This window comes from Symphalangus syndactylus, chromosome 10 (assembly GCF_028878055.3).
Source record: "Symphalangus syndactylus isolate Jambi chromosome 10, NHGRI_mSymSyn1-v2.1_pri, whole genome shotgun sequence".
NCBI classification, from domain to species: domain Eukaryota; kingdom Metazoa; phylum Chordata; class Mammalia; order Primates; family Hylobatidae; genus Symphalangus; species Symphalangus syndactylus.
In genome coordinates, this window is record NC_072432.2 from 104,391,451 (window position 1) to 104,405,724 (window position 14,274).

Consider the following 14,274-nt stretch of genomic DNA (forward strand, 5'->3'; position numbering starts at 1 on the left):
AACTCTTCTAAAAATACAAAATTAGCTGGGCATGGTGATACACGCCTGTAATCCCAGTTACTTCGGAGGCTGAGGCATGAGAATCGCTTGAACTGGAGAGGCAGAGGTTGCAGTAAGCTGAGATCACACCATTGCACACCAGCCTGGGCAACAAGAGCAAAACTCCATCTCAAAAAATAAATAAAATAAATAAATAAATAAATACATAAACCAACAGCAAAAAAACTATTTGACTCTTTAAACTATATTTGTATATAATTTTGGTAAAAATAAAAATTAACGGGCCAGGTGCGGTGGCTCACGCCTGCAATCCCAGCACTTTGGGAGGCTGAGGCGGGTGGATCACGAGGTCAGGAGTTCAAGACCAGCCTGGCCAAGATGGTAAAACCCTGTCTCTACTAAAAATACAAAAATTAGCCAGGCGTGGTGGTGGGCACCTGTAAACCTAGCTACTCAGCAGGGTGAGGCAGATAACTGCTTGAACCCGGGAGGCGGAGGTTGCAGTGAGCTGAGATGGTGCCACTGCACTCCAGCCTGGGCGACAGAGTGAGGCGCTGCCTCAAAAGCAAACAAACAAAAACACAAACAACAACAACAACAAAAAGCCCTAATTTTTTAAACAAAGAAAATGCCTGGGCCAGGTGTGGTGGCTCATGCCTGTAACCAGGCGGGCAGATCACGAGGTCAGGAGATGGAGACCATCCTGGCTAACACGGTGAAACCCTGTCTCTACTAAAAATACAGAAAATTAGCCGGGTGTGGTGGCAGGCGCCTGTAGTCCCAGCTACTCAGGAGGCTGAGGCAGGAGAATGGCATGAATCCGGGAGGCGGAGCTTGCAGTGAGCCGAGATCGCGCCACTGCACTCCAGCCTGGGCAACAGAGCAAGACCGTCTCAAAAAAAAACCAAAAACCAAAACCAAAAATAAACAAACAAAAAAGAAAATGCCTGAAACATATTACAGCATAAAATAGAAACATTTAATGTCCTCTAAGCAGAAAGACAGGACTCTGCAAATGTAGGTGACTTGAAACCAATATGAGAATGAAATGAAAAGAAATTATCAGTTGTGGAAGACCTAAAAGCTTCTGAGCCGAAATTGCGAAAGTAAACAGATAAATACACAAAATAAATTACAGAAAAAAGAGAAATATGCGTCATGACAAGAAGGTTGGTGAAATCTGGCTTACTGCTTGTGTTAGAATAAGCTCTTACTTATTACCGTGAGGACTGTAGTAATTTGTTACAGCAGCAACAAAAAACTAATGATGGTGTCACCCTCGATCAGTTGTACCTTTTCCTCAACTGTGGAGACCTCCTTACCATTTAAAAGAACATCACCTAGGTTTTCTCCTGGAATAAGGTCCTGTCTTCTGAGAGGCCAGACTAAATATATTAAATTAGGTTAAGACAAAGCCATTGTAACAAAGAGAACTCCAGATGGATTTAATAAGATAAAAGTTTATTTCTCTGTCACATAAGAGTCCAGCCAGTCTCAGCTGACAGTAGGTTGTGCTCATGTGGCCCCGAAGGCTTCTGAGTTCGTCCACCATGTTGCTCTTCTCCCTCGAGGCACCCTGCTTGCCTCCGCAATCAAGGGGAATCATCACCACTCACGCAGAAAGTGAGGAAGCAGAAGATGCACTTTTGGTCACATTCTACTCGAAAGAATTTAGTGAAGTACAGGGAAGGCTGTGAAACTAGCACAGCAAAAACCCTATGAGTATGGACAAAGGAGAGAATGGATTTCAGGGGACAATTTGTGTCCATCACCTGCATGATCCATTCTTTAGATTCTGAAGTCTCCTCAGCCCAAGGAAGTCTCTTCACTTTGGCCCCACGTTGTGCATCCCCGTTACAAGGTTCTGGTGGCCACCCACCTGATTCTTTTGTGAGATGCTCACTTTCTTCCAACTTAGCAAAGATCCCTGGCTCCCTTGTAAGATAATGGAGAGGCTTCTCCAGGCTTTCAGCCCAAGACACTGAATAAGGAATATTTCTCATATTTCACATGCCAATATAAAATTTACTTTGATGATAGACATCATTTTTGCAGAATTTCTTTTTCACCTTGTCGAGAATGAAATTCTGCACATTTGAGCTAAACAATTCAATGTTGAGGTTTGTGTTTAAAAAAAATGCTTATGACAAGTGAACACTGTGTCATACTGTAATACTGTGATTTCTCATAGGATCACTTGCCTATTTTAGTCTCAGTTACTGCAACTAATGCCATTTGTCAATTGTTTAAAGTGCTATGAAAAATGTAATTTTTGAAATGAAATGCTGAACAACCTGGAACTAATATCTAGATCAGCACTGCCCAACAGAAATGTCAGATAGGCCATAAACATAATTTTCTAGTACTTAAGCCAAAAAAGGTAAAATAAACATATGAAATAAATTTTAATATATTTTAACACAATATATCTAAAATATTACCACTCTAATATTCAACCAATATAAAAATTATCAATGAACTATTTTATATTCTTTTTTTTTTTTTAATACCAAGTCTTCAATATCTGGCATGTACTTTGCACTTACAGCACATCTCAATTCCTACCAGCCACATTTGAAGTAGTTTATGGCCATATGTGGCTAGTGCCTGTTATAGTGGCCAGTGTAGAACTAGATGACCTCAATGTGAAAGGTATGTGAAGAAAGAGGGAAGTGAAAGCAGGCTGAAATTCCTGTTTTGTTTAAAGTTAGGTATGGCCACTAAGGAACATTCAGTAAATGTAATAAGTAGTGTTTGGTACAAATGGTTAACCATACGGAAAAAATAAAATTGTATCATATGCCATACATAAACATAAATTCCAGATAGATTAAGGAGCTATTTTTTAAGAGAAAAAAGTACAAGATACAAAAAGTATTAATTGGGGCCATTTGTAAGACACAAAATGCAGAAACCATAAAGGAAAAGATTGTCAGATTTATCTAAAATAGAAATCCAAAATTTAAATTAAGTAAAGAACATCATAAGAAAAGTTAAATGACAAGGGATACAGTAAAAGAAAACATCCATAAATCAATAAGAAGATAAATAAGCTAACTAAAATATAGAATAGGTGGGCAGATATTTCAGAGTAATTTGAATAGGCAATAAGCATATAAGATGTTTAACCGCACTAGTGATGAGGGCAATGCAGATTAAACGACAATAAGCTATTTTTCTTTTGCTAGACTGTCAAAAGCAAAATGAAAAACACTGGCCTATTACCTTATGTCTCTCATTTATGCCACATTTAGAAATGTATATTTGTAAAATCTTTTGGAAGGCAATTCAGCAGAATCTATCAAAATTAAAACATAACTCCTTTGGACTTAAAGATTCCCTTTCAGAGAATCTGTTCTTCTAAATATTTATACATGTGCACAAAGATGTATGTGCAAGGATTTGATGTGTATTACCAGAACTGGTGAAATCCATCAGTTCATCCCATCCAAAAGAACACCATAGGGGTGCCGCTGTATGCCCCGTCATGAGAACATCCTCGAGATCTCAACTTACTTAGATAAGTCAAAAAAGCAAATCCTGTAGACCACAACTTTTTGTTGTGTTGTCCATTTCTGTAAGACTAAAAAAGAGCACACACATACAATTGTGTGTTTAAACCCATACATGTGTGAGTAACTGCCTAGAGAAAGGTGTCTCAGAACATACATCAAACTGGGCAGTGGGTAAGAGAGATGAGGGTGTGTGTGGAGGGACATATTTATATTTTACTTCAAATACTTCTGCGCTGCTTGACTCTTTTACAATGCAAATGGTTTAATATATTACTTCTGGAAGGAGAAGGTTTACAGAGAGAGCCACATTCCCAACCGCTCCTGGCAAAAGAAGAGGCTGATTTCAGGACTTGGAGCTACCCCTTCTCCAACCATCCACCCCCACCCAGCTGAGTGGTCGGGTCAGGTCCATGTTGCTGAGTTGTCTCTGGGTGTCTGTCCTTGCGGGCACCAGGTATTCTCAGCCCACATCAGAGGTCAAACATGGAACACCCATCATCTCTGTGTAGCCTTGACCCCACGCTCCCACCTACCCATCTACCCCATGGCATCTCAAGCCCAAGACTGGCTTTTTAAAGTACAAGCCCTGCTGATGGTATTTCCTGGCCATGCTGAAATATGTCTCCTGGAGGAGGAGAATAAGGTCAACCACTGTGACAAACAAAACCAAGAGCGGAGGGCCAGTGGGTGGATTGTGTTGATGACTGTGGCTTTCATTTCCCCAAGGCAAAGAAACCTCAGGAGGCTGTGGTCAGGGTTTCTCATTTTCATGCTAAGGCTTTTTGGGAAATTTCAGAAGTTGCCACCCACACCTTGTTAGGGGAGGGAGAGGAAACTTCCTCCTCAGGATGGGTTGGGGATTGTGGGAAGACCTTTGTGTGAGACCAAGTGTCATGCAGAGACAGCAAGAGAGAGACTGGGAATCAATTCCTTCTCCCAGGGTTTAATTAAAGTGTGGGGAAGTTTGCAATCTTATTCAGAAGTTAATATCTGAGTGTAGATTTGAAGGAGGTAAGAGATGAAGCCATGTGGGTGTCAGACAGAAGAGCATTCCAGAGACAGGGAACAGCAGTGCAAAGGCCCTGAGGTAGAATTGTGTCTGATTTGTTGGAAGAAGAGAAAGGAAGCCTTTGTGGCATGGCAGGAACTAAGGGAGTAGGTGGTGAGCAGAAGATAAGGTCAGAGGGAAGGGAGGAAGGTGGAGAGTGAGAACTACCTTGACATCTTGGAAAGACTGCCTTTTATTCTAGGTGAGTTGGGGAACCACTGGTGGTCTGAAAGCCAGAGAGTACATGGTCAGGCTGACGTTTAACAGAATGCCTCTGTCTGCTGTGTTGGGAACAGACTGAGTAAGGGAGAAAGCAGGCAACTGCAGCCGACCAAAAGAGAGACAGGAGAGCTGAGATATTAATGGAGTGACCAGCAGCATCAGAAGCACCAGGAGGCTTGGGAAAACAGATTGTTGGGCCCCAGCCCTGGAGCTGCTACCTGATAGTACGGAGGGTGTCCAAGGAATTTACATTACAAGTTCCCGGGTGATGATACTGCTGGTCTGGGGGCCACACTTTGAGAACTTTTCTTTGTAGAATTGATGAAAACATTTGTTTATCAAAGTTCTCAAGGAAGCACATTGCTTGCTCCTGTGTCCCCAGTGCCTAGCGTGATGCCTGGCACGAGTCTTTATCAAGCTCAAGCTCTGGGCCAGGCATGGTGCTACTGAATGAGGTTCATGAGGGTCCCAGGTTTGAACTGTTCGGAGGTGACTGGTGATGAAACTTTCACAGGAAGTGGTCATTAAAGGAAAAGGATTCTTTGTAATTACAGTAACAACAGGTGTGACACCTACCCAGTGTCTGCCTAGATGTTTTACTTGCATCTCTCTCCAATTAAATCCTGTAAAAGCCCTGGGAGTCGGGCATTATCCCGGGATTTTTATGAATGAGAGAACCAAGGCTTGGACAGTTTAATTTTCCCAAGACCACAGGATTAACAAGTACCAGAACCTAGCCAGGCCTGAGTGAGAGCTCTCTGCTGTTTACATCATAGGCTGCCTCAAGAAGTCACTGACAAGACCTAGTAATTAAAGAACCTCGAGAAGCTAGGAGTTTCTTTCTTTGCGGACTGTGAGCTTTTTTAAAAGTGCAAGAATAAGCCATCCTTTAAAAAAATGCTTCCCATCTGAATTGAGATTCCTGTTCACACAACGTGTTTCGAGCCTCAAGCCCTTCCTGGCAGAACCCTGGTAGCAGTGGCTGTCCCAACAGAAGTATTTTTGCTGACTTTTGTGGCTTTTAGCCTTCTCTAATGGAGCACTTTTCCTTCCCTCTCCCTCTTCTCAGCCTCCTGCGGTAGGATGAAGGGTGTAAGATTTTGTGCTGAGGCGCTGAAGCTTGACAAACTGAGGCCAGCCTATCTCTAAATGGGATCCGTGTATCTTGCTAGGGAGGGAGAAAATCAAGTTCCAGTACTTCCCTCCTTATCAGCCTTTTTCCCTACCCTTCCCTGAGGATAAAAATAGCGCTTCCCAGTGCCTCACTGCGATGGAGCAACTGCGCCCCGAAGCCAGGCCTAGCGTGAGAGCAGCTGCTCCCTGAGGCACGGCCCGGCGAGAGCCTTGGGGTCAGCACGGGGGCCTGTCCGCAGGGACGAGGTGTCCCCGGACAGGGCAGGGGCCCTTGGAACCTCACCAAGAGAGGGGTCACTGGTGCAAGTTTGACCGTGATGGTGGGCGGCTCACAAAAATACATGAGGAGGCCCGGAAGTCCATGCATTGGCTGGCTCCACCGCCTTTAAGTACATGAGGTCTATCTGCAGTTCTTAACCTCTTTGAGGGGACAAGGACTCCCTAGAACAAATGATGACATACCACCTCTCTGTGTGCACTCAAGCATACACACAACATACAGAAACATGGACGTGGACACAAATACACACGAAGACACATACACTTTTGCACACAGTTTCATATTATTGGAAGACCGTCGAAGCCTGGTATGGACGGCAGATTAACAACCCCAAAGGCAGGTTGATTATAGTGATGCAGAACGATTATAAAAAAATAACAATTTGGCCGGGCGCGGTGGCTTACGCCTGTAATCCCAGCGCTTTGGGAGGCCGAGGTCGGTGGATCACGTGAAGTCACGAGTTCGAGACCAGCCCAGCCAACATGGTGAAACCCCGTCTCTACTAAAAATACAAAAAATTAGTCGGGCATGGTTGCGGGCGCCTGTAATCCCAGCTACTCGGGAGGCTGAGGCAGGAGAATGGCGTGAACCTAGGAGGCAGAGGTTGCAGTGAGCCAAGATCGTGCCGGTGCACTCCAGCTTGGGTGACGGAGCAAGACTTCGTCTCAAAATAAATAAATAAAAATATAAAAATAAATAAAATTTTGTAACGTAAAAATAGGGTTACTAAAGCGTGCTAAGCTCTTTCTGGAAAACAAATATATGTAGTATACATTCTAATAATAGATACGGAAATGATAAAGTTGATCACCGATGGTAAGATAAAGGATGATTTCTATCTATTTGAGTTTTCCCACTAAACAGGAAAGCATGCTGCTCTTTCGCAACCAGAACGGCCGCATCCAGGTGTTTCCGGGGACTTGGGGCGCCCACTGAGCTGCAGGCACGGCCGGTGGCTCCAGCCTGGCACGTCCGTTGGGAAAGGAGGGTTACAGACAATAGACAAGCAAACATTAGACGCAGTGACCGCGTGGGGCGGGGACCGGCTCTTGGGGAGAGGGTGACCGGAGCCCTTCGCCCGCCGAAGCACTTTAAAAGCCCAGCGCGCTGCCCAGCCTGGCCCGCCCAGAGCGAAAGGTGCGTGCGCGCTCCCGGGGAGGCGGCGGCGCGCACGGGCGCGTCTCCGCGGGCAGCCCCCTACTCCGGACGATGCCGCCGAGCAGGCGGCGGCGGCGGCGGCGGCGCGCTCTAGAGGTCTGAAGGCACTGCTGGCTGCCACGGGCCGGCAGCGCGATGAGCTGGGCAGCCGCCCCCGGCTCGGGGCTGTGAGCGGCTCGGGGCCGGGGGTGGGCGGCGGTGCGGCGGACGGCCGACGCTCCTTTTCGGCGGCGGCGGCGGCGGCCATGCGCGGGGCGGCGCGGCTGGGGCGGCCGGGCCGGAGTCGCCTCCGGGGGGCCCGCGGCCTGAGGGCCCCGCTGCCGCCGCCGCTGCTGCTTCTGCTGGCGCTGTTGCCGCTGCTGCCCGCGCCTGGCGCCGCCGCCGCCCCCGCCCCGCGGCCCCCGGAGCTGCAGTCGGCTTCCGCGGGGCCGAGCGTGAGTCTCTACCTGAGCGAGGACGAGGTGCGCCGGCTGATCGGTGAGTGGGGCCGCCGAGGCCAGGGCGGGCAGGTCGGGCCGGCCGGGGTAGCTTCCGGCCGCCGGCGGATCAGTCTGCGCGCCGTGGACCGCCGGCGAATATCTTCCCCGCCCCCCGCGCCCGGATTCGCCTCGCGGCCCGGTCTCTGCCTGCCGTGCTGGCTGGGAGGTGTGGTCCCTGCCCGGACCCCAGCTCCGGGTCAGCCTTCGTGCCGCTCTCGCTGCCCCGCCGCGATGGACCCAGATTCACCCCATCCCATCCTCCTCGCTGCCTCCTTAGCCCTTCTCCCTAGAAGAGTCAGTCGCCGTTACAACTTTTTTCCTTGCTGCAGGAAGTTTTTTTGACCCTTTCTGTGTGTGTCACTCTAGGGCCCTCGATTTTGAATATCTCGAAATTCATGTTTTAGACTGAACTTGCAAACCCTTTGCTGTGGTTTTGATGCCCCAGTAGAGGCCACGCTCTGTGCTTACCCTTTTACAAAAAAAAAAAAAAAAAAAAAAAGAAAAAAAGAAAAAAAAAAAAGAGAGAGGGGGAGGTTATAAGGGCACCAAATGTTCGTGGCAGCCTCCAAATCTTGGGACGTAGATTTGGAGCATATGCTTAGATTCTAAGCATATTTTTAGTGAATGAATTGCCAGGTAGCAGACCTTTTTAGTTTTTTGGTTTTTGCATTGGGTTTGTTGGGAGTTTGGACCGATTCTGTACTTCTGGGCCACTCTCCTACTTTGAATATCTTAAAGGGAAACAACTTAGTCTTGGGTCGGTTTGTGGTTCCATTTACTTGCTTAGCTTTGTTGTTTAGGGAATTAATTTGAAAAATTGCTGGGGTCTTATGTTAGGACTTTGTGGATTCTGGAAATGACCCCTTAGAGGAAGATGTGACAGGAACGACCTCTTCGCTCTTGTTGCCCGGGCTGGAGTGCAATGGTATGATCTTAGCTCACCGCAACCTCTGCCTCCTGGGTTCAAGCGATTCTCCTGCCTCAGCCTCCCCAGTAGCTGGGATTACAGGCACGCATCACCACGCCCAGCTAATTTTGTGTTTTTAGTAGAGACGAGGTTTCTCCATGTTGGTCAGGCTGGTCTCAACTCCCAACCTCAGGTGATCACCCACCTCAGCCTCCCAAAGTGCTGGGATTACAGGTGTGAGCCACCGCATCCGGCTTAAAAGGTTTTTGACAAACACAGCAGGCTCTTGCTTTTGTCCTTTTTATCCCCCAGGCTCTACTTTCCAGAGGTAGCTACTACCTCAACTAGGTCTTGTTTATTTTTTCTTCCTCTTTTTTTAACTTTTGTAGTTCTAAATCAATGTAGAATAAGTCTTTGACTTTCTAGTATCATAACTGAGCTCTTTCTCATTTCTCTCTTAAATCCTCCAATGTAGTTACATAACTTTTTTGTAAAAATAGCAGTGTTTACATTATTGTGTACACATGTATTGCTAAACAGTGACTTATGATTATGTTTTTTTCTGTACATTTTTGTTTTTCCTAGAGCAAATAATTGCATTTTATCAAAATTGCATTTTGATTCGTTACCTATTTATCTTTGGCTGTGTTCCCTCAACTACTCCAAGAAGTATGTTAAATGCCTTTTGATTTTTTTTTTTTTTTTCCAGGTAGCACATTAAATCATCTATTAGTTCCGCTTGGTTTCCTCTTAGAGACTTCTTGGTCTGGAGCATTCCATCCTCTTGCTCCAGTCTAGATAATACGATTATTTTTTCTGGGACTTCAGTCTGTTACTTCTTTCCTGTCTTGGAACCTCTGTTTCTTGGATCTCCTTCTTCCTTTTTCTTGGTTTGCTTCATTTTGCTACTATGTATGTATCCTCAGTAGCTTCTTAAGAAGGAATGATGAGAGATAAATTACTTGAGGCCTTGAATGTCTGAATGTGTCTATCCTGTCCTCATACTTTGTAGGTGGTTTGGCTGAATTTAAAATATTAAGTAGAAATACATTTTTTCATAATTTTGATGGCATGTTCACAGTTTTCTGTCTTAAGGGTTTTTGAGGAAAAGTCCAAAGCCATTCTGATGCCTCTTTTTTTCTCTGTTTTTTTGAAGCTCAGGTTCTTTTTCTCTGGCATTCTGAAGTTTTATAAGTTTTTGTGTGGTTGGTTGGTTGGTTCTTTCCTTCCTTTCTTCCTTTGCTTTCTTGTATTACCTTAGTGGGTCCTTTCAATCTAGAGACTCCTATCTTTTAGATTTCAGAAGTGCTTTTTTTTTTTTTTAAATAATTCCCACCCTTTATTTTCTCTGTGTATGTTTCTTTCTGAGATGTCTGTTGGTTTGGTTGTTGAACCCCCTACAAGTGATCTTCAAATTTTCTTAACTAATCTCACCTCTTATGTATTTCTTTGTACTGGAAAGAGTGGGAAGGGGGAATGGTTCTCATTGTTAATGATCATGTTTTTAAATTTTAGAATCTTTTTCTGTTTCCATTTCACTGCATCTTATTTTATGGATGTATTATCTTCACTTGTCTCTGATGTGTGTATTTTTATTTTTTCTTTGTGTTTAATATATTTTTAATATTTCTTCTGTTTCCTCCAATGTGGCTATTCATTTCAGGGATCTTTTCTTTGTTTGTTTAAGTCACAAATATCTGGTAATCCTTGACTGTCTATAATGAAGAGAAAGATCCTGAGGAGTTGATTGCAGAGGAGAGAACATGTGTGTATTGGTGGTCTAGTGACTTGTGAGTTCAGGTGCACTTTTCATTGGGAGTCTGCCCTGAATATCAACACCTTCATATCTCCTTTGGGGCCAGTGTTCACAACAAAGAAACCGTCATCTCCTGCCTCTGGTATGCTTGGTGATATACCAGCTGCCAGGGTTTGGGTTACCTGGCTGAGGGAGGGATGGAGGCTGTAGCCTTTGACTTCTGGCTACAGTTCCGTGTCACTGTGATTCAGTTTCTTCAGAAAAAACTTTGGGTCTCCTGCTGGAACTGGGGGTCCAAAAGCTTTGAACATCTCTTTCAGTGGCTCCCCCCTTGGCTAGGCTGAGCCTCAGATCAGCCTTTGGCATCTCGTTGGTGCCTCAAGACCTGAGCCTCTTGGAGGTTCTGAGAGGCAGTGACCATTCCTTCAAGTACTTTGCCATCTTGCAAAAGTTTGTTTAAAAAATCGTTGTCTTTCCTTTTCTGTTTGTCCTTGTGGTTTGATGTCTTTGTGATTTTTTTTTTTTTAAACTATCATTTTAGAGGAATTTTGGAAGGAAATGGAGGTAAGCGATTATGGTCATTCCACAATGTGTAAATGGCAGTTAGGGTTTGGGTTTAACTATTGAAGATGACGTGTGGCAGTCTTTTTGTATGAACAGTATTACGAGTAGTTAGTAGTGGTGGTTGCAGTAGTAGTTGACACTTTTAAAAGTGCTGTCTTGTCTGTGTGGGGCATAGAGGTCATCCTTGTGTTATGTACTGTCATTTCTATTTTATAGATGAGTGTTAGTCTGCTCAGGCTGCTGTAACAAAGTACCATAAACTGGGTGGATTGTAAACAACAGAGATTCATTTCTCACAGTTTTGAAGGCTGGGAAGTCCAGGATCAAGGCTTTGGTAGATTTGATATCTGCTGAGAGCCCTCTTCCTGGTTTATGGATACTGCTTTCTCTGTGTTCTCACATGGTGGAAGGGGCAAACGAGCTCCCCTGGGTCTTTTTATAAGGGCTCTAATCCCATTCATGAAGACTGCTCCTATGAGCTAATCACCTTCCAAAGGGCCCTACCTGCTAATACCATCCCTTAGGGGTTAGGATTTCAACATAGAAATTTTGGGGTGACACAGAGAAATGAGAAAACAATAATCTTAAAGTAGGTATGTATTAATAACTAGCCTGGTTTTTTGGTAGTAGTAGGGCACGCAGTCCTGATGGAAGTGTATCTGTTCTGAAACACCTAAAGTTTCAGGAGCTTTTAAACTCTGGTTGGCCTTCCCGTGTTCCTGGGCCCTGGTTCATCGATTGCATTTACTCCTCTTAACAGGCTGCAATGTAGGCATTCATTTCTGCATTTTACTGATGAGGACCCTGATTCAGGGCCTTTTGGACAGTGAGTAAGGCCAGGTCTTGACTCAGTCCTGCCTGAGACCTGAATTCATACTGCCTCTTTATCAGCTCTGGAGGAGTGCAGTTAACCAAAAACTCATAGAGTAGAATCTGCAGGCCTGCTGCCATAGGTGCTTGTTTGTGGTCTTTATTATTATGCTAATTATTCTTGCATCCTCCCATGTTCTCTAATTGATAATTTTCATAGTACTGAGCTCTGTGGAATTCCGGAGCCTGTGAAGGTGCCATATGGCTGGGCAGTGCCAGAGGCTTGGGAAGAACATGCTGGTGGGTGGGGGGAATGTATAAACTGGTTATGCCAACAGTGGTGGTGGTAATAGGGGTCAGGGGGACTTTTGGGAAGAGACCCCATCTCCCACCAGTTAGAAATTCACTTTGGATAACTTGCTTCTCCTTTTAAAATAAACATCTTCTGGAAAAGTTAAGCGTGTTTACATTTTATTTAAAATCAAGTCAATACTAGTTGAGATCACTGTGTCCCAAATCAGTCCAGAAAATTTTTTTGAAGCTAAACCAAGTACCATATATTGTGGTAGAAAATGACAATTCAAAATTGTTACATTCCTTTCCCTGAAGATCTCATAATTTTGTAGGGGAGACTTGCATTTATGACTGTAACAGAGATAAGAGTTATATTGCTGATTGCCATAAGTTATTGTAGGAGCACTTACTTTTGACTGTGGAAAGGGCGGAGGGGAGAGAGGCTTAGAGAGTTTAGGAAAGTTGTCCCAGGGAAAAAAAAAGACATTTGAGCCTCATCTTGAAGGATGAATTTGGTAGGCAGAAAAGAGCAGTTCATACCAGGCAGAGAAAGTAGTGTGAACAAAGGCACAGAGGTGTGGAAGCAGCTGTGTGAAATTGTGGGGTAGGAAAAATCTAAGGTGGCTGAGGTGAAAAAATTAGCAAAGCCATGGAGCGCCACAGGATAAAGCTGGAAGGGAGGCTGAGGTTAGAGTAGGAATTTGAACTCTTATAGGTGAATTCTTCAGTGAGCTGCTAAAGAATGCAGACTAGGAGAGTGCGCAGTCAGGTCTGGGTTATAGGAAAGATAACTTTGGCCCCAGTGAAAAGGATGGCTTTGGAGAATGAAATGCTGGATCTGGGAAATGGGATAGAGCCAACCTTGTGATGATAAGAGGGATCAACTTAGGCAGTTGAAGGGGTGGGATAGATTTGTGAGGAATTTGGTGAGTTTGGAGAAGACTTAGTAGAAGAGACTTTAGGGCTAAAGAAAGGGGAGGAGTCACAGAGGAATCTAGGGTTTCAGATTTGGGCAACTGAACCAAAGGACCCTTTCCTTTTGGGAGAAGTGGTTGGTCAAGGGAAAGAAAAAGGAGATGAGCCATGTATTCCTCTCCTGCCAGCACCCCTCTCTCCTAAATCTCAGAGCCCATGCTTGGTGGGGAGGAGGGGTGGAGGGTTGAAGGCATCCTCTGCCCATGAGTCTGGCATAACCTGCCAGAGGGCCCAGATCCTGGATGGGTTGTTGGGAGGTTAGCACTCTGCAGCAAACCCTTAACCCTAGGCATTTTGGTGGAGTTGCTATTTATTTGAATCCATGTGTTCCTCATTGGGAGACAGGCAGAGACATTGTGCAATTGCGGGTTTGAGGGTTGTTTTTTTTCCTCATGCTACACTTGTGAGAGAACTCTATCCAATTATGGCTAAACCTGTCCCCTGTGAGTCACATCCTGAGTTGACTGGTCAATTCCGAAGGTGCTGCCTAAAATGCTGTTTGGATTTTAAGGATCACTTTTGGGACAAATCAAACATGTGAGTATTTATTCAGGCACCTGAGTTGAGAAGTTCCATAGCATTACTTTTGGTGTTTTGATGCAGTTATGCCAATGTTCTGAAAAATCTTGCCAGCTACACATCCTAAAGCAAAACGAAAACTTGTACATGAAACAGAACCATTAGCTACTCTAAAATTATGTCACACTTAAAAGTATACATTTTTGTGCGTTGTTGATGTAAATCAAGTACAATATTTTCTAATAAAAATTTTATTAAACAGCATTCATTTGTGAAGGTCCTCTTACAATATGCCAAAATAAACGTGTGTGTATTGCTCAGTTACATAATAAACAGTTGTTGAATGATTCTTTTTGTGTGTTCAGCAGTGATAGTGCTGAGTGGATTTCATAGGTCTCATTCTTTATCTTTTTTTTTTTTGAGATGGAGTTTTGCTCTTGTCACTCAGGCTGGAGTGTAATGGCATGATCTCAGCTCACTGCAACCTCTGCCTCCTGGGTTCAGGCAATTCTCCTGCCTCAGCCTCCTGAGTGGCTGGGATTACAGGCGTCCACCACCACTCCCAGCTAATTTTTGTATTTTTGGTAGAGACGGGGTTTCACCATGTTGGCCA

General features: G+C 44.7%; 1 protein-coding gene across 2 annotated transcripts in view; it reads left to right on the forward strand.

Annotated features, from left to right (window-relative positions):
- The first annotated feature begins 7,390 nt into the window (after positions 1-7,390).
- Positions 7,391-14,274, forward strand: part of RYK (receptor like tyrosine kinase) — a 91,917-nt gene continuing 85,033 nt past the window's right edge. The window contains exon 1 of one of the 2 annotated variants that reach the window (XM_055295383.2): positions 7,391-7,834. In XM_055295383.2, coding sequence (XP_055151358.2) covers positions 7,603-7,834 — 232 coding nt within the window. In that variant the 5' untranslated portion in view covers positions 7,391-7,602. The remainder of the gene's footprint in view (positions 7,835-14,274) is intronic. The other variant, XM_055295382.2, reaches the window with a different exon arrangement.